The 19111-nt window shown below is 39.2% G+C and overlaps 1 protein-coding gene across 1 annotated transcript in view; it reads right to left on the reverse strand.

Moving 5' to 3' along the window:
• The window catches only part of LOC145978217 (extracellular serine/threonine protein CG31145), a 451413-nt gene that overhangs the window by 122742 nt on the left and 309560 nt on the right, over positions 1-19111 (reverse strand). The window contains exon 3 of the mRNA XM_083110675.1: positions 13059-13137. Coding sequence (XP_082966801.1) covers positions 13059-13137 — 79 coding nt within the window. The remainder of the gene's footprint in view (positions 1-13058; positions 13138-19111) is intronic.

The following is a 19111-nucleotide window of genomic DNA, read 5'->3' on the forward strand; positions in this document are numbered from 1 at the left end:
TTCTCCCCTCCCAAAACTCACGTAGAGGGCCATATTTTATATATATTTACACATGTAAAATATTATTTATGCCAATCTTGCTTCCCCAAAATTTAATTGAAGTTGGCGCCTCTGATTACACTAAGGAACAAATTTCAACTTTCTTCTGTATCCTGGATGAAATAACGTGTTCTTGACTAATTTCGGTGCGAGGAATTCAGAGAAAGTTCCAAAATTTGTGTAATACGTCACACATCCGAGATATACAGGGTGTCCAAAAAGTCATGTAACCGAGACTGAACGTTCTTCATTTTTGTACAAAAAACGATAGAGGCATGAACCTTGTATTAGTAATTAATTTTCTCTATATGGATATTCTTTAAACATAATTACAAAAATAATTATCTGTATGAACGTTAAGTGTGGAATAAAAACTTGCAAGATGTAAAAAAAAAATAGTACGAAGAAAAGAAAAAAACATTTCTAAAAGACAGATATGGAGTCGCTTGCAATAATTTTTGGTTTGTGTCGATGGTCTCAATGGGTATTTATCGAATTGATAAAATAACGACACATTATATATATATATATACACACACACACACACACACACACACACACACACACACAGTATACATACATACATATATATATATATACATACATACATACATACATACACACACATACACACATACATACACACACACACGATTTATGGGGTTAATCATGCCATATTCATAAAAAAATGTCATTTTTTAAATAAGTGTACTGGCAACATTGGTCGTGTCAAGAGTACAGTATCATGTGTGCAAACATCTCTAGATGTTATTCAATTAATTTCCAGATGGAATAAAATATTTGAAATTTATCGTGCAAGAAATTAACTTACCTATCTTTTTATATTTAACACTATCTTTTATATTTGAAAGAACCTTCCTGGTCACGAGAAACGTTCAATTCCACTGTGGTGGATAGTGATTTAGGTATTGGGAATCCCTCACTATACGGTACAGACTTTCATGCAAAGGACACATGCTTTTCTTCTTCGAGAAATAGCCATTACAATGCGACAAAAACCAACAATCTGTCACGTAGCCCCTTCGTTCAGGCCATATCGTAGATACATCAAATGAATACCATTCAACCACTCTCTCAGTGTTACAGCACAACTATGACGTGTACCATGTGAGGCCCATGAGCGGTCTTATATCCCAGGGACAACCAAAGTGCAGTCGGTACACTATATTTACACAATCTGATGTTTTTACATTGCAATTTTCGAGTGCATTGGTCAGAATGTAACAGAATGTGTTAGGGTGATATACGCAGCTAAAGGATTCTTTCAGTCGACATAGTTTATCACAGCACAGTCCACTGTGTCACTGCCAGCGATGTGCAGTAGACTATAAGTTTACGTCTACATGCGTTGTCTACACGGAATCTACCCGTAGATTACACTGGGTTGTAGTTTACATAGACTACGTAGACAATCTAAAGTGCATTAAAATTAATTTTCAAGGTTTTCATGAAAGGAAAGTGACATTTTTAACTATATGGAAGAAGATAAATAGTATGCAAAAAACAACAACAGATGGCAGTCGTGAGGCAAGAGTGGTGTTTTCCCCATAAAACACTAGAATGTTTCCTATATTAGGTTTTTTCCTAGGTGAGAAATTGTTCGAATTTGGAAGAAAGAATATGAAAAGTTATCTTCACACATCAGCAACTGATACGCAGTATAATTTTCTTTTAATTCCACGGCGCCCTTTGTTAAGTTATCACCTTTCGCCATGTTGTTTACATAGATTACGTCATCTACGTGTTTAAAATAGTCTACGTGTAGAATGTAGACTATCGTTGTTTACGCGTAGACGCACATCACTGGTCACTGCACAATTCAAACGCTGTAAACTGCATGTTTATTTTTACGAAATATAATAATATACCTCACATACCAACACATAAGACACGACTGGAGGTATACATGATGATTTAGGAGGCAAAACAGTTTGCACTGTTGCCAGATTACAAGAAAAGCGGACTCAGCTGTGCATACATTACCCATATTATACTAATTATGACGTCACGCGTATCTTGAAAATGTATACGACCTATTGCCCCTTTAGAATAAAGTGTCTAAAGTAACTTGGTTACTTTTAAAAAGCAACTTTCCGAAGACTGGTAAGAATTATACACTTGATTCGAAGTTATTTCTTTAATTAAATTTCAGCCACAAGATGGCACTATTTTAGAGCAAGGCCCATTCATGCCCTAAACTCGAAATAGTGAGAACTATTCGAGGGAAGTTTCCCCAGGAGTAGGGAAATTTGAAAGTAATTTTGAGAGAAGTTGGGAGAAAGGAAAATGTGCTCAAAAGTTGGGGAAATATAGTTAAACAAGGAGATTCTACAGGAAGAACATCAAACGAAATTTCTTAAAACATGTAACGTTAAGTGTAATTTACGTATGTACGAATTGGTGATAAACTCAGCCGTGTTAGAAGGGAGAGAATTTTTTGTTAAGAGCGAAATGTCTAGAATTCTTGAGAAGTGAAGGAATTTGTTAAGAGCTACATATCTAGAATTCTAATACTAAATTTGTTGTCACGCCGGTACTAAAAAGAAGAAGAAAGGGAAGAAAGAATTTCCGGAAAAATATTCCCTCGTTCATTTTCATAGTGCGGAAACTGCAATCTGACTATGGGGACCCACTTGTATTTACAACTATCCATAAAAAAAAGGGGACTGAAAAAAAGGGGGTAACTTTTCATCGTTCAACTGGGAACTAACCGCTTCCTTCCCCGGGTTGAGCCTGTGACATGTTAATCGCGGGATGGGAGAGATTTATAAGTTTATCCTTCGCAGCTGGAGTTTTTATGGAAACGGCATTTCTCGCCCTTTGTTTTGCACGTGCGCTGCTTTGGTTTATGTGGAAACAAATCGTCATCTGCCTAACTGCATGTGGGCCTCCGTCAGTGTTTCCGACCTCTCTTGTTTATATGAGAATTCCAGCTATTACTGTGGCCGGGCGTGGAATGCTTAGGAACTGGCGAAAGCACAAGATAAAATTGGATGCAGGAGGTGGATTGTCAACACTAGTAAGGAACGGGGTAACAACAATCTACACTTTTTTGTAACGTGCATCCAGAAGCATGGAAGGGTTACCGACGGAACGGGGCATGGAAGGGTGACCAACGGAACGGGGCATGGAAGGGTCACCGGCGGAACGGAGCATGGAAGGGTCACCGGCGGAACGGAGCATGGAAGGGTCACCGACGGAACGGAGCATGGAAGGGTCACCGACGGAACGGAGTATGTAAGGGTCACCGACGGAACGGAGCATGGAAGGGTCACCGACGGAACGGAGTATGTAAGGGTCACTGACGGAACGGAGCATGGAAGGGTCACCGGCGGAACGAGGAAAGGAAGGGTCACCGGCGGAACGGAGCATGGAAGGGTCACCGGCAGAACGGAGCATGGAAGGGTCACCGGCAGAACGGAGCATGAAGGGTCACCGGCGGAACGGAGCATGGAAGGGTTACCGGCGGAACGGAGCATGGAGAGTCATCGACGTAACTGAGTACGAAATACAGAAGAGAATTATGAATCACCCTGTATATGATAGTTAAAAAGGTAAAGCCACCTATTGTACGTTGCAACATGTGAAGATGTTTGAGAAGGGGGGGGGGAGGTAGGGCCCTACCAATTCAAACTCCCAACCAAGCTTCAGCAGCAGTTACCCCCAACGGGTACCCCTGTTATTAGAGACTGGGTGAACCCCAGAGCCATTCCATGCAGAGATATTGCTGGAGAAAGTCCCACTTTAAATCACCCACTCCAGAAATCGAACCCGGGTGATCCTCGTATCAGCCAGACGCCCCACGGAGTGGCCCACCGCGTCCGCGTGTGTTTTCGACATATTACAGTACGAATGGACAATTTGCATATGCTTAGTGTTTTAACTATGGGTATGGAAACACTGAACCTATAATAGTAAATCTATGCTCGGAACACATATTGTAGGGAGCGTAGGGGCGGAGGGAGGTAACGAACGGGCATGTTAAATGCAGAGTTACAAGGGGCAGAAATGGGCTCGGATTACTGGTATCTGCGCCGTATTTTTTCCTCTCCAATTGAAAAGGGATGCAGAACGAGAACAAAACAAAAAAAAGGAGATATAGTACTTTTAAGAGAAGGGGGAAAATATTGTCTTCCCTAATTTTAAAACTTCGATTTATTGTTGCCGCGCAAAAACTCTTCTGGGGGCTGAATTTGTTTGCAGATTACTGTAAATTATGTGATAGGTCTATGGACCTTATCTACTGTAATCCAAATTGGGTCTGTAAGTCATCCCTGCAATTGCAGGAACACCGATGCTTCTGTATGGAGGAATATATTATACTTAAATTCTGTAAGGAAATAGATTTCACTAAAATACGGTTTACTACAGGCTGTGAATGTACGCAGAGAACGTTAAATGCATGAAATCGAGGCTGATGCATTTTTGATGCATCACTTCGCACATTTAAATGTGTATTTTTGGTTCTTTGAAATGATCGTGTTTCATCATCTTTTGAGTTTTTGTTTTAAGTCCATTTTATGCACAGATTGGTTAATCGGGACGGGACTTGCAGTGCAGTGGAATCCGCACCAATGAAAACGTAAGTGGGAATGGGATTGCGTGAAGGGGAAGTTACCAGCCTTCGCTGCAGCGTGTATAACTTCGCTCTGCCCACTTGATACCCCCCTTCTCTGCCGCTATGTGCGGCCTTGATCCGGAGATAGGTGTCACAGGTTGTAATGCCCTGGACATTACACTGTGGTTCTTTGTGGTTTAGTTGAAATGTTGCGTTTGTTCAATTTTTAATTTGGCAAATATTAATGACGACATAGACAACCATTTTCAGATGGCCAGATAAACTACTCTTGATGTACCAGGACCTGGCAACATTTGACAAACGGCGAGATTTATCAACAAGATAAAATGACGATAAAAACGGCTTAATAGTGGCAGAAAAATGTCGAAATAATTGTAATATGTGGTTTAAAGTTTGATTGCTGTAAGTGTGCTTTCAAAAATAAGTTTTATACCTTACATTTAGGTGAATAGTAAGTTTATATTTTCACGCCTTGTGATCGCAGAAGTCTTTTGTCACGACATGAGGAGCAAAGGGAAAGATTCCACGTTAGACTGAAAGGTACAGTGGGATCCATGAGTATTACCGTGCAAATTGTCCATGACTATTTTAATTAATTTTTCTCTTATATCCTATGTGTTTTTAAGCGATGGATTCTTATGTACGCTGGTGCAGAAGATGTCAACAGCTTGTTTTGAGTTTTCTTTTAATTCTTGAAGCAATTATGGGGTCAAAATAAAGTGCATGAACATGGTGATGGACAATTTGCGCGGTAATACTCATGGATCCCACTGTACGTAACAAGGTTATAAGCACTCTGTCTCCACCCGAGATCGAACGTGGAACCCCTTCATTACAAGACGACAGCCTTACCATTGGTCATCGAGGAGTTAGGCTAATCGGGACTGGACCTACAGTTTAAAATGTGATTTATTAATTGATTGTTTGTTTTGCGTCACTATTCTACCACTTTTGGCTAATCGCGAAGATAATGAGTGATATAATGATGAAAGAAAACCCACATTGGGATTCGAACCCAGAATCCCTGGCGGCGCAACGTGCTGTGCTAACCACTTTGCCTCGGAAGCCAGCTTAAACTGCGATACGAACACGTATGTACAATCACCAGCAATATAAATGCGACACCTATATCCTGAAATATTCGCTTCCCTGCAAGGCATTGCGTGTGTTGCCTACATATACGGCGATAAGTGGATTTTCAATGGAACTTCTATAGAACGACCACAAGGAAAAGAACCTTCCGCACCAGCGCACCTTACCCTTCTTCAGATCAACTCGGGCCATATGGAAGCATGCTCCACTCTCCCCCTCCCCTGCCCGCGGGAGTACGGTGCACAGGAGCCGCGGGTTTGCGAAGGTTTTTCTTGCTTTGGGTTCCACCAGTGACGTACGTCTACGCGTAAACAACGATAGTCTACATTGCAACGATACTTCACACTGAATATATATTGTACGCGAAGGATGAGCAGACCAACACAATTTTAAAATTAAATTGCAAGTCCTCAGCGCTCAACTGGTTTCATAATGTTATTATACTTACATTGCAAGAATTAAACAACACAACTCAACTTCCAAAATATTATTTCACTTTATAACATTTGATATAAACTCATTTTCAATTTCTGACACAAGACATTTTTAAGTCAATCTTCTTACATATAACAAAAACGAATCGAAATCAACAACTTAAAACAAATATCGACATTGATACAGCGTCCTTAATCTCAATAGTTCCCTGTTAATTTTATAAACTTGTACGCAATAGAAATAAAGTAAATATTAGTTATTTGTGAATGTAGAAGACAGTCACAACATAAACACGTAGACTATTTTATACACATAGATGACGTAATCTACGTAAACAACATGGCGAAAGGTGATAACTTAGCAAAGGGCGCCGTGGAATTAAAAGAAAATTATACTGCATATCAGTTGCTGATGTGTGAAGATAACTTTTCATACTCTTTCTTACAAATTCGAACAATTTCTCACCTAGGAAGAAACCTAATATAAGAAATATTGTAGTGTTTTATGGAAAAAGGACCACTCCTGCCTCACGATTGCCATCTATTGTTGTTTTTTTGCATACTATTTATATTCTTTCATAGTTGATAATAGAAGAGAAGATAAATTTTGTTGTAAATAGGATTCTTGTCAGTTCGTTAGGAACTAATATAGTTGAAAATGTCACTTTCCTTTCATAAAAGCCTTGAAAATTAATTCAAATGCACTTTAGATTGTCTACGTAGTCTATGTAAACTACAAACCAATGTAATCTACGCGTAGATTACGTGTAGACAACGCATGTAGACTAAACTTATAGTGTATGGCACATCACTGGGTTCCACTATACGAGCGCCGTTGAGTTAGGCAACACGCACAACGCCTTGCTGGGAAGCCAGTATTTCAGGTTATAGGTGTCGCATTTTTATTGCCAGTGGGAATCGAACCTGGGACCCTCTTAATTAAAAGACGGTTGATTGATTGATTTGTTAAGTTAAGTTTTACCGCTACTCCGACTTCGATTCTCCGCCTTGGTTCGGTGGGCAGAAAATATGGCGGGGCAAGAACCCATCCGCACCCAGTGGTGGCGACGCCCCTCTTTCAATCAAGGGGAAAAACAATCGAAAACAAGCCGAGCGCGAGGGCCAAACAGTGGGTCAAAAGTTCATCCGAAAATCCTCCCTCCACAAAAACAAGTTTTTTCCTTATAAAAATCACAAAAGCCACGGGATAAGTGCGTTACTCGAATAATGGGTTACTAATTAGGAAGCCACAATGGAGCTAATCCGGGAACATCGCCCCCCCTTCCCCCCCTCAGAGCAATTTCACGGCGTCCGGATCCTCCGACGTTCGCCTCATTACCTTAACAAAGCAAACACGAGCAGCCATTCAACGGATCTGCCGGAATCTTCCCCCTCCTCAAATTAGCTCCACTCATTACGCCCCTGGCGCTAAAACCCATTGCAATACACAAAGCGGGTGGCAAGCGCCTCTTTCCCCTCCGTTTTTTCCCGCCCTCTTTAATCCTGCGATAATGGAACCTGCAAAAGCTTCTGGGGGTTTTAGCCCCCCTTGCACACGCGTGTGGCTCCTACTACGAGACAGTGTCGTATTGTTGCGTCTGACTCTGCGCATGCGCGTACGCCGCCATTTTGTGAAGCTCTTGGTCCTCCATCTTGTTCGTGCTCTGAACAGTATTGCCCCATTGATGAACTTCATATTATAACTAGAGCCCAGGGACACCATCAAGGGGAGTCCGGAGGCAGTGCCCCCTGAACTTTTCCTTGTCCTCCACAATTCTCCGTGGTTTACCGGAAATATAAGTTGTTTTCTTAAAAATTCGGATTATTTTTTAAAAAAAATTGCACGTTTATCACAAAATATCGATTGCTGCTGGGATATGGATCAAGTTAAATAAATGCAATAAGACTAATTTTAGATATACTTATTAAAAACGAGTTATGTCCCATATTAAGTTTTCATGAATATACATAAGTTGTGTGTCTCTATGGTAAAGTAACGTTACGAATACATATATCATTTTAAAGCCATACTAAGTTCTATATATATCTAGGACATGGATGTGCTAAAAATGTGGAAAAATATATAAAATATGCACTAATTTTTGAAAATATTTGGCACTAATCAGTGGCGTCGATTAGGGGCAGAAGGGGCAGTTTCCCCTCACTTTTTGCCACTTCTACCCCCGGACTATGCTAAACTTTATCTACCAAGGGAAGGTAAACTGTCCTTGGCCCCCCTCAGTTTTGGCACCTTACCCCCTAGTTTTGGAACCCAATCGCCGCACTGTGATTGATTCAGCATATGAACTGATCAAAGGCCCTGCAGAAATTGGCACCAGAAGCAGAAAGTTTGAGAAAACTTTGAGAATAAACTACAAATTAACTTTCCTACATGCACCGCTGGTCTTACAAACTGACCCATTAGTACAGCCACACGATTTCTGGTACACATGCCAATCTGGGATATAACAGTGTTGGCCGAGTCCACATACATTTTCATTTACAATGAGTTAAAATCTCACAGTACATTTCTACTTTGAAATTTCTACTATTGTCCTGAAGACAGGAACGAAAATATCCTTCGGTGCAACTTAGAGGAGATGTGATATGCGTTATCTTCTAACACCTTTTCACGGGTTCATTGTTCATCAGCGCAGTTCAATTGACGACCTTAAGAATCCACACATGTGTTACCGCGAGTTTCGAACGAAGCGAATGTCACAATATGATTGATTGACTCTGAAAGTGCATCGAATGTCAAAGCACAAGGAATCTTCTGTTCTTCGATTTCAAAGGATATTGTGTTCGTGGATGACAGGACGCTGTTCACGTCACAGCAACAATTTCCTCACTAACTAGATACGTCTCGCCATGACACTTGTCAATCATTACTGAAGCAATCCAACTGCACGCATATGCGCATTCACACATATACAAGTTGGATTAATACATATCAAAGATCACACATGTTATCGTATGTGCAAATGATTATATTTACGAAATATTTGTATTTCTCCCCCACCCTCGAGCGTATACAATGGAATATCGTTTTCATGTGACAATAATCGTACACACACATATGTAAATTATAATTATCTGTCCTGGCAGTTTCAGCCCACAATCATTTATCATTTTTATATGTCACTGTGCATAGGTGTGTTTCAGCTACGTCGGGAGATAGAGGAAAATAACCAAAACCGGATTCCACTCTCCTTCCTGTTTCCTAAGTAGGTGCTGCCGCGTGGTGGCAATGGGCGAAACACGTCAAAAATAACGAAAAGATTGTGTAGGGAAGGTATCCAGTGTTGCCAAGTTAGCCCTTTTGGGGCCAGAACTGGTCCTTTTGAGTACGTACTCAGCCCCAAAATTCAGCAAAAGCCCCAAGGGGCTTTTTAGCCCTACAGAGAGAAATCTTGCTACAAATCTAGCCCTTTCAGTAATGAAATGTTTTATGGTATTTTCAGTAAAGTAAACTGCAAAGAAGAATTCACTTAATCGACCCTCCTCTGCACCTGCAAGCTCGTCCTCTTGGGGATCATGTAGCAAGTGCACATTGTCACTTTATCCCCTTGTTTCTGGTTTTGATATGCTGTGTAGCCCGAGGCGAATTACAGATAGCTTCGATTCCAGAAAATGCGAATCTTTGTTCAGTTGTATTGCATCTGGTCCTTGAAAGTTCACAGAAATGCGATGCGGAATCGACGAATCGTTCGTAACAGTGAGGCTCGACCAGAGACTAGTTCGTGTGTGCGACCGTGTGTGTGTGTGTGTGTGTGTGTGTGTGTGTGTGTGTGTGTGTGTGTGTGTGTGTGTGTGTGTGTGTGTGTGTGTGAGAGAGAGTGTACGTGTGCATATATATGAAGGAGGAATATGCCGAAAATGTGTAATGCTTCTGTGTAATTTACTGCACCACAATTTACGGGGGAAATTAATTATTTAAGGTAAGAAAATTTAATTTAGTTGAGCGTATGCCCCTTATCTTGACAGTTGATTAGTTGTGGTTCTTGAGTTTCAGAAATTTTGCACCAAAACACCCAAGATTAGTAAATCTAGCCCCTTGGATGTGAATTTTAGCTCCATTTTGGGTGCGATTTAGCCCGTTTTTCTCTCGTGCTGTTGGCAACACTGAAGGTATCAGCAGTAACGTGCAAGTATCAGGCGCTGTAGTCCGCCATGACTTGTTTTTGTGTGAATGAAAGTTTGTACATCGGTGCACAACAGTGGGAATTTTGCTAATTAAGAGAGAGGTAAGTATACTGCAGGAGGCCTTAGAAAGAGCGTTTCGTAGGCTAACAGCAGACGTATTGCCGATACTCTCGTGTCGTCTGCTCCTCAGCCGAACAAACAGGCCGAGGTAGCAAGAGGCAGAGGTCACTCACCCTTCCAGAAGGGTACAGCGAGCTAGCTGTGGCAACCGGGCTCCCTCATTCGCGGACCTGATTGGTTCTCGCAGACACACCCCCATACTGTCGTCTGCTGCAAGCCCGCGAAGCAATCTCTCTAAGGCCTCATGAAATATAGTAATCTTGTTACAATTTAGACACTAGTAAGTATTGTACTTTGAAATTATGGTAATGGTTTGTTTGGAGATACGTGTGGTTTCATTGTATAAATAATAAGACTCCACGAGTAAAATGCCCTAATTAGGACCCCTGTCTACTGCCCAAAGTCGGATCCCTCTAAGAATGCCTAATATTACAACTGTAATTGAAGCAAAGGGTCGTTACTCGTTAGTAAAGTCGTTTTACATATTGTTTCAGATGTTCAAGGGAAAAGGCAATGCAGGTGGGGGAAGGCGGGATGTCCAACAAACGAAAACCATCTGATGGAGACACGAAAAGAAAGAAACATGTCACTACTTCCAAAGCACAGGATGTAGAGAGTGCAGACAGTGAAGAATTTTCGTTCGCTGATAGCATGGACGCCGACCTCGACATTCCACAAGAAGATAGTCCAACTGAAGATGATGCCGAGTGCTTGCTTTGTGGTGAAAGTTTTCAATGGTACAACAAAGAATTGTGGCTTCAGTGTGCACTGTGTGGTTTGTGGGCTCATGAACAGTGTACGGATAATGAGCGGGATATCTATGTCTGCGTTTTCTGTCGTTAAAGGCGGCCATTAACTATTTTTAGAACGTCTAGAATGTTTATTCTTATTTCAGAACGTTCTTAACAATAGAAGTAGCCTATAATTTGAGTCATCGACACAGAATATATTGGTAGTCTATATTATATTACTTTTGTACATCTATATTCTTTATGCCAGCTCAATAAATGTAATTCATTTACTACATACCATATATTTACATTTCTTTGCGTCTTTTCCAATTTTTGGAACTTGTTAAAGGCCCGACTTTGGCCACTTTTTCTCCGTTGTAACTTTTCGTCCCTTTTTACAGAAATGCTTACTGTCAAAGCATCATGCGCTTTAAGGTGGATTAAGTTAATCAAAACGTTAGCAAACATATCAAAGAACCCATTTTTATTAAATTTCTAATAGAAATAATGTGCCATAATGACACCAGGAATGAAAAACAAAACGGGGGTTCTACTTTGGTCACTTTCGTCTACTAAAACAGACATTCGTGATTTAAAACAAATGTGCAGAACGAACGCTACGTGGTGGATATTTCCTTGCAAACGACAAATAAACCTGGCCGCAAATATGGCGGCTGTGCACATCCTGACGTCACATGGAACTCACCTATTGGTAAGATAGACTAAACTACATTTTAACATGGAGAAGATGACTATGCTTACTTTAGTTTCAATTTCTCTGCGTCCTTCACTTCACGATCCATATTTGAGCGCCCACTACCACAGACAAATTACGGTTATACGTGTACTACTGGGCTTCGAGCATACACCTGTCGTTTTGCCTGTTTGAACGTTATTCGTTCGAGCAAAGAAGCTCTCAATTCCGTACGCTATCTAGCGTCGTCCGTGCGAACTATTTGGGCCTCTAGCGAAATCCTCTCTCTAAATTGTAAATTTCAGCAGAAATAAGGTAAAACTAAATTTTATTGTCTCATTTGTTTGAGAAAAGTGAACTCCATGGTGCAGGATATGACCCCCCCCCCCCAGTGGCGTATGCTGAGTCTAAGACCTGGACTTGCTCAGTATGACACCTGAATGGTCCTAGGTGTTGGAGGAGGGCAGAAGACTAGGCTCATTCTTGACGTCTTCAAGGAAGCCACGTTGCCATCACAACGGTAGTCAGGTTGCATACTTATAAAAATTCAGGTTGCCAACTTATAAAAATTCAGGTTGCCAACTCACAAAAATTCAGGTTGCCAACTCACAAAAATTCAGGTTGCCAACTCACAAAAATTCAGGTTGCCAACTCACAAAAATTCAGGTTGCCAACTCACAAAAATTCAGGTTGCCAACTCACAAAAATTCAGGTTTCCAACTCACAAAAATTCAGGTTTCCAACTCACAAAAATTCAGGTTGCCAACTCATAAAAATTCAGGTTGCCAACTCATAAAAATTCAGGTTGCCAACTCATAAAAATTCAGGTTGCCAACTCATAAAAATTCAGGTTGCCAACTCATAAAAATTCAGGTTGCTAATTTCAGATATCGCAATTATCTTCTTTTGAAATCAGGTTTATCCACAGTTCCTAATCGATTTTTCTTCAGTACTTCAATTTCTAAACTTCAGGCTTCGCAGATAGCCTAATTAACCTGGAATATACGCTCCTGGACCCCCTGCGCCAATGAAGGTTATCCAGCACCGAAGGGGAAGCATTCAAAACACAGAGGAGAAACTGATTTTTGTATTTTCGTCTCTGCATGTAAATATCAAGTAAGAATAAAATACAAAGTGTTAAAACTCTGAGTTCTAACAACACACGACCCTATTAAAACTTCTCAATAAATTCTCACACTTACCTCATTGGCTTAAAAAGGGCTTGGATGTCGTGGGGATACTCGATGATTAGTTTTAGCTGCGTTCCGCCCTCTTTTTGACCTGGAGATGAAAGAAATACGATTTTAGCAACGGATCTTCATTCCTTAGAACGAAATAAGTATTACAGGGTCTCTAGAATTTCGTTATAACAAAATTACCTGACTTTACCGGACCAAGAACCAAGATTTTCCAGACAAATCATCAGGGCTATTAGTGAACAGGTCACCACACTTTAGCTAAAATCTCATACTTAAGATTCCTCCTAAACAAGACTTTTTTTTAAATGTATATTTGGTTGTAGCTTTGCTGCTATGCACCAGTTACATTTGTTTTACATTTCATAATTTTACAATTTCATAATTTTATAATACAATATTTTCTCTCAGAATATAGTTGGTAAGTACATATATTATTTTCTTCGTTGGGTTCCTCAAAAGTGTTGACAAGGCGCATGGGACATTATATCCTGCTTCTTTTAGATCTCTTAAGAAATAATCACGCGTAGTTACATTAAGATGACATTCAAATATAATATGATCAGGTGTTCCTTCAGTTGCACCACACTGACAGATTGGGGATTGAACAATCTTCCTAGTGTACAAGTCTTTAGGGGATAGGGTGTCATTTAGCCGACATGTAAGAAGGCTTGTTAAAGAGTTTCTTGAAAGGTTAATGTCTTCATACCAAGGTTCTTTAGGAATAAGTGGTTGAATTGAATAATATTTTTTCCTATTAGTCTTCCCTGTAATTGTCCATTATTTCTGCCAACTTTTCAACAATTCCGTTTTAGCATGCGACTCTAGCGCTTTTGAAGAAAACCAAGTCTTACAATATTAACTTTATATGAAAAGGTTATTGTATGAAGAGAAGCTAAACAGTGATTAGCTGTTGGCTAGAGGGATGGATGAAACTAAGTATGTAATACTTAAAATGCATTAACTAATGATGAACAAAGATTTTTCTCAAAATGCATAGCAATTATAATGTAAATACACATAATTATATTAACATTTAATATAAACAATTCCAGATAACTATCTACAAAAATACTAGTAAAAATTTGAGCCAGAAGGGGTAAATATCAATAGCCACTTATTGTAGCAGCTTTCTAAATGAAAAAAAGTTCAAAACATGACTTTAGTAAACAATTTCTAGTGTAAGTACGGGCACTACTCAGTAGAATTAAACTGATGTACAGTTTGACAACAACAAAATTTTAATTTCTTGCTTTTCACGCTTTTGTTTTTATGTTCAAAAACCTATTTTTCCTGCACCACTACAAAACTGTTGATTTTTACCAGGAAAATGCCTCCTGGTGGACGTTGACGTAACTACACGTTAAGAACAACAGGCACGCAAAGGCCAGTTTCTGAATAGAATAACACAGTGTCATACATAGGCGTGTGCACTGTTAATGAAAAATATACATTATAAAAACTATCATTAATTAAAATAATATCCGTGTTTAAAAACGTAAGCTATTTCGTTGCATTTGAGATGCACCTCTCTCTCTCTCTCTCTCTCTCTCTCTCTCTTAAAACAATGTGATATTGTTTACTATAATAGTAACCACGCAGTAGATATTTTTTCACTTCATATTTTGGGTACAATATTGTATTTTATGAAATAGAAAAGGTAGGAAGTCCGAAACTACATACAAATTAATGAGAGGGATTCAGCCGATATTACCTGTAGAGATACCGGCAGTTTTAGTGTTTAGAACTAAATTACATATGGGGTAAGTGCACCAGTAAATGACCAGTTAAGAACATTTTACCACAACTTTAATTCTAGGTCAAAGAATAAAATGAATCTAAGCAAATTGTATGAATGAATTCGGCATAGCCTATGTTGGGTCTCATTTAATACTATAAAGTAAATACATATCATTATGAAAGAAATAGGTAAGGATTGGTGAATTCCAACCAAACCACTAGTGAATGACCAACAAAAATTCAGTGAATGACTACCTCAGTACCAATGAATGACCATAAACATATTTAATAATTATAATAATGTTTCAAACAAATTTGAAGAAATTACAGGCTGTCTTACAGGCTGTTACAGGCATTTCAGGTACTGTACAGTAAACAGCATAATGACCTTTCAGACAGGATGTTTGTGAAGCCTTATGTCACAATGACTGCACTAAGTTTGATCAGCTTTATTATGCCCTTTCCATTTGTCAGCTTCACAGTTATGGATAATAAACTTTTTCGAGCAAGGCCTCATCTCCAGGAAGTTATCAACTCGCGGCAAGCCACGGCACCTAGCGAGCTCGAGCCTCACAGTTATGCAAAACTTTTATTTCAGATTCATCCTCAAATTTATTACGAATGACTATTCCTGGAAAATGCAATTTTCACTCTTGTTTTGCACAACAGATAATGACAACTCGTGCAAATCTCCTTCTGATTATAATGAAAAGGACATCTGATCTGAATCTGTGTCACAGATATATTTTTATTTCAGCTTAACATCCACTTTCACTTATTGCTTTATTGTTATTGCAAATGGTAATCTTTCAGATCATCTTTTCTTCTGTCCATGTTATTGCCGTTTACTTTAGTCCAATGCAAGTGAGTAGCCCACACTTCCTCTGGAGTTATTGGTCATTGACACTCATCCTAACTAACTCTCTAGCCTTCTTAAACCCGAAAGGTTCACATGGCTGCAGCAACACAGGTCTTTCATCTGTCCCTTTCCTGAGCAAGATCCATATACTCTTTTCCATCGCTACCAATTTAATTTAGGTCCATCTCAACATTGTCCCTCTATCTTCGTCTTGGTCTTCCTACTGGTCTCTTACCACCAGGTTTCCCAACAAAAATCCTGTAAACTCTTCTTTCCTCTCCCATTCGTGCCACATGGCCTGCCCACCTAAGTCTTCTTGATTTAATTATTCAAATAATATCTGGACATGAATACAAATTATGTAGTTCTAAATTATGTAACCTTCTCCACTCACCTGTCTCCTCATCCCTTTTAGGTCCAAATATTTTCCTAAGGATCTTATTTTCAAATACTCTCAATTTATGTTCCTCTTTAAATGTAAGGGACCAAGTTTCACATCCATATAATATTACAGGGAAAAATACTGTTTTGTATATTTTAACTTTTAGTTTCTTAGATATTAAACGAGAAGACAAAAGTTTATGAAGAGAAAAGTAACATGCATTTCCTGAATTAATCCTGATTTTTATTTCCTCTTTAATATCATTTTTATTTCTTAGTATTACTCCTAAGTACTTGAATTTGGAAACTCGTTGAAACGAGTTGTTGTCAAAAATTAAGATTTTGATTATTACCTAACACTTGGTTTCGGCCTGTAAGCATATATTTAGTTTTCTCTTTGCTAACTTCAAAACCTATCTCTTTAGCTGTTGGCACTCATCCACAGGGGACAATTCCTCTTGCTCTGTGACCAGAACTGGCCTGCATTAGATGTACTGGGAGAGACATCAAGGTTACATGTATCTTTGGAGACAGAGTTATCGATGTTCACATCACAGTTAAAAATTTCAGCTTGACTTCTTTGAAATTCACTTCCTTCATGTAGCAATGGCAGAGCAATGTTTTCTTCCTCATCAAAATGAAATTCACAAGACTCATTTCCAGAAGCTTTCTCTTCGCATTTTTTCCCCCAAGATCAAAAAAGAGGTAGTTGGCCATATGTCAGCATCGCAGATGATTGGAAGGCCTTAACAATTTCAGCTGGAATTTCCTTTACTATGACCCTGAGAGGTATTTTGTAATCTTCGTTCAACAATGCAGTGGTCATTTACTAGAGATGATATCAAATTGGTATCTAATGTATGACCTCGACCTTGCAGTGTCATGCACAACAGAGAATGTGATTTTTATATAGCCTATTATTCTCGTTTGATGATGTAACCATTACATAAGCCCAATTTCACACAACTTGAATATTTCTTGCACACATGATTACAATGTACTTAGCCTAGTAGAGCCCGGAAGTTTGGCAAAATGCCTCTTTTTATCTACTGCATATATTGATAAATTTTTTCCGGATATACGGTTTTTATGTTGTTTCGAATGTTTTAGAAGCCTTTTCATTTCGCCTATTTTGCCTATTTGGGACCCCACTGCCTATTTTAAATTATAATGCCTTTTTTTGCCTTTTTCAATGAAATTTGACCACTTTTTTTTAAAAAAAATATGTATATAAATTATTTTTCTCCCAAAAAAAAACAACGTTGTTGGCATTTATTTTTCTTCCGTTGATTAAGTGAATAATTTTCGCCTTATTTAATTAATATTGAACTCACACATGTTTCAACATTGCTGAAGGAGAAAAGTGTGAGAAAAAAGTATTTCCTGCTGAGTTAAGATATTCCCTTTCGGTTAACATATCCTTGTGCATGATTGACTGCTGAAAACCTGTTGCAGAACACCTGCACAATTACGACATCACGTCCAGCATCCATGTCAGGAGGTTATTGACAAGAAACAGACAGCACTAATGCCCAAGGGCTTTTGAATGGATTCCAAAATCAAGTTCTCTATCTTTAGTTTAGTTCTGCACTTTGGAGGGAAAGGATTTGTAGTTGTCATCATGCCGAAATTTAGTGTGCCATTAAGTGGTAAGTTACATGGTTACGTGCGTGAATTTGGTGAAAGCACATTTTCGACAGACGGTACTATTCTTCTCTGCAAGATATGTGAAGAAACAACCAACCATGAGAAAAAATACTTTATATCTCAGCATGTGTCAACAGCAAAACATAAATCTGCAGCTGCTAAAATGATCGGACAGAAGAAGATATCCCTAACTTCAACAGTGGGCACTTCATCCAACAGGCAATCTCAGTTCTATCTTGAATTGTGCAAAGCTTTCATGGAAGCAGGAAAACTTTTCTGGAAAGTGGAAAACAAGTCACTGAGGAAATTCCTGGAGAAATACACTAAAGAAACGGTGCCGTCGAAATCTATGCTGCGGAAAACATATTTAAGCGTCTGCTACGAAGAAGCTCTGCAAAGAATTCGTGCTGAAGTTTGTGAAAAGAAGAACTGGATTTCAATAGACGAAAGTGCTGACGGTATGGGACGCTACATAGCCAACGTCATCATAGAAACTATGGAACCAACATACGGAGAATCCTCGTCATTTCTTCTCACGTCAGAACAACTAGAGAGAGCCAATGGTTCGTCAATAGCTCAGTTATTCTCAAATTCCCTACTTCTGCTCTGGCCACATGGTGTACATCATGATGACGTGTTACTTTTTATTAGTGATGCAGCTCCCTATATGAAGAAGGCTGCCATAGCATTGAAAATTTTCTTCCCGAACATGCTTCATATCACATGTGTAGCCTACGCAGTGCACAGAATCGCCGAAGAAGTTAGAGTGTTGCATCCAGAAGTGGACAGGTTGATTTCAAACACAAAGAAAATATTTATGAAGTCTCCATCTCGAACCCGAAAATTTCAGGAAGTTGCGCCTGAGGTTAGTTTACCTTCACAACCAGTCTTGACGAGATGGGGAACCTGGATATCAGCAGCTATATATTATGCTAACAACCTTGAAAAAATCAGTGAGGTGATCGATGCTCTTCCAGAAAATGAAGCGGCTTCAATTCGTGAAGTGGAAAAAAAAACTCCTGTGCTATTCAGAACTGAAGAATGAACTGTCGTTTATTTTTGCACATTAAGGTGCATTGCCAGAGACATCCATGAAAATCTTCGAGGAATCTATGCATAAGAGAATATGGATTGTAGATGAATGCAAGGCCATTTCTTATTGGCTCAGTTTGTTACAATCCTTTTCTTAATTTGTAGTATTTGAGAATGGTCAATTACTGATGCACTTATAACGGTCAAATATTGAGTGACAAGTAATTAATCTAATTGCCCGTTAGTAGGAATTAATTGCAATTGGTAATATTAATATCCGTCGCGAATACAGGTGTCTAGCGAACTGCCTTAGCCAGCACTAGCTTGCTCAACCACCGTTTTTCGCCCGAATTCGGATTTACATGCATTCTTATGGGAATATCAAGAAAAATGCAACTTC

This window comes from Lepisma saccharinum, chromosome 24 (genome assembly GCF_977018435.1).
Source record: "Lepisma saccharinum chromosome 24, izLepSacc3.1, whole genome shotgun sequence".
In the NCBI taxonomy this organism is placed as follows: Eukaryota; Metazoa; Arthropoda; class Insecta; order Zygentoma; family Lepismatidae; genus Lepisma; species Lepisma saccharinum.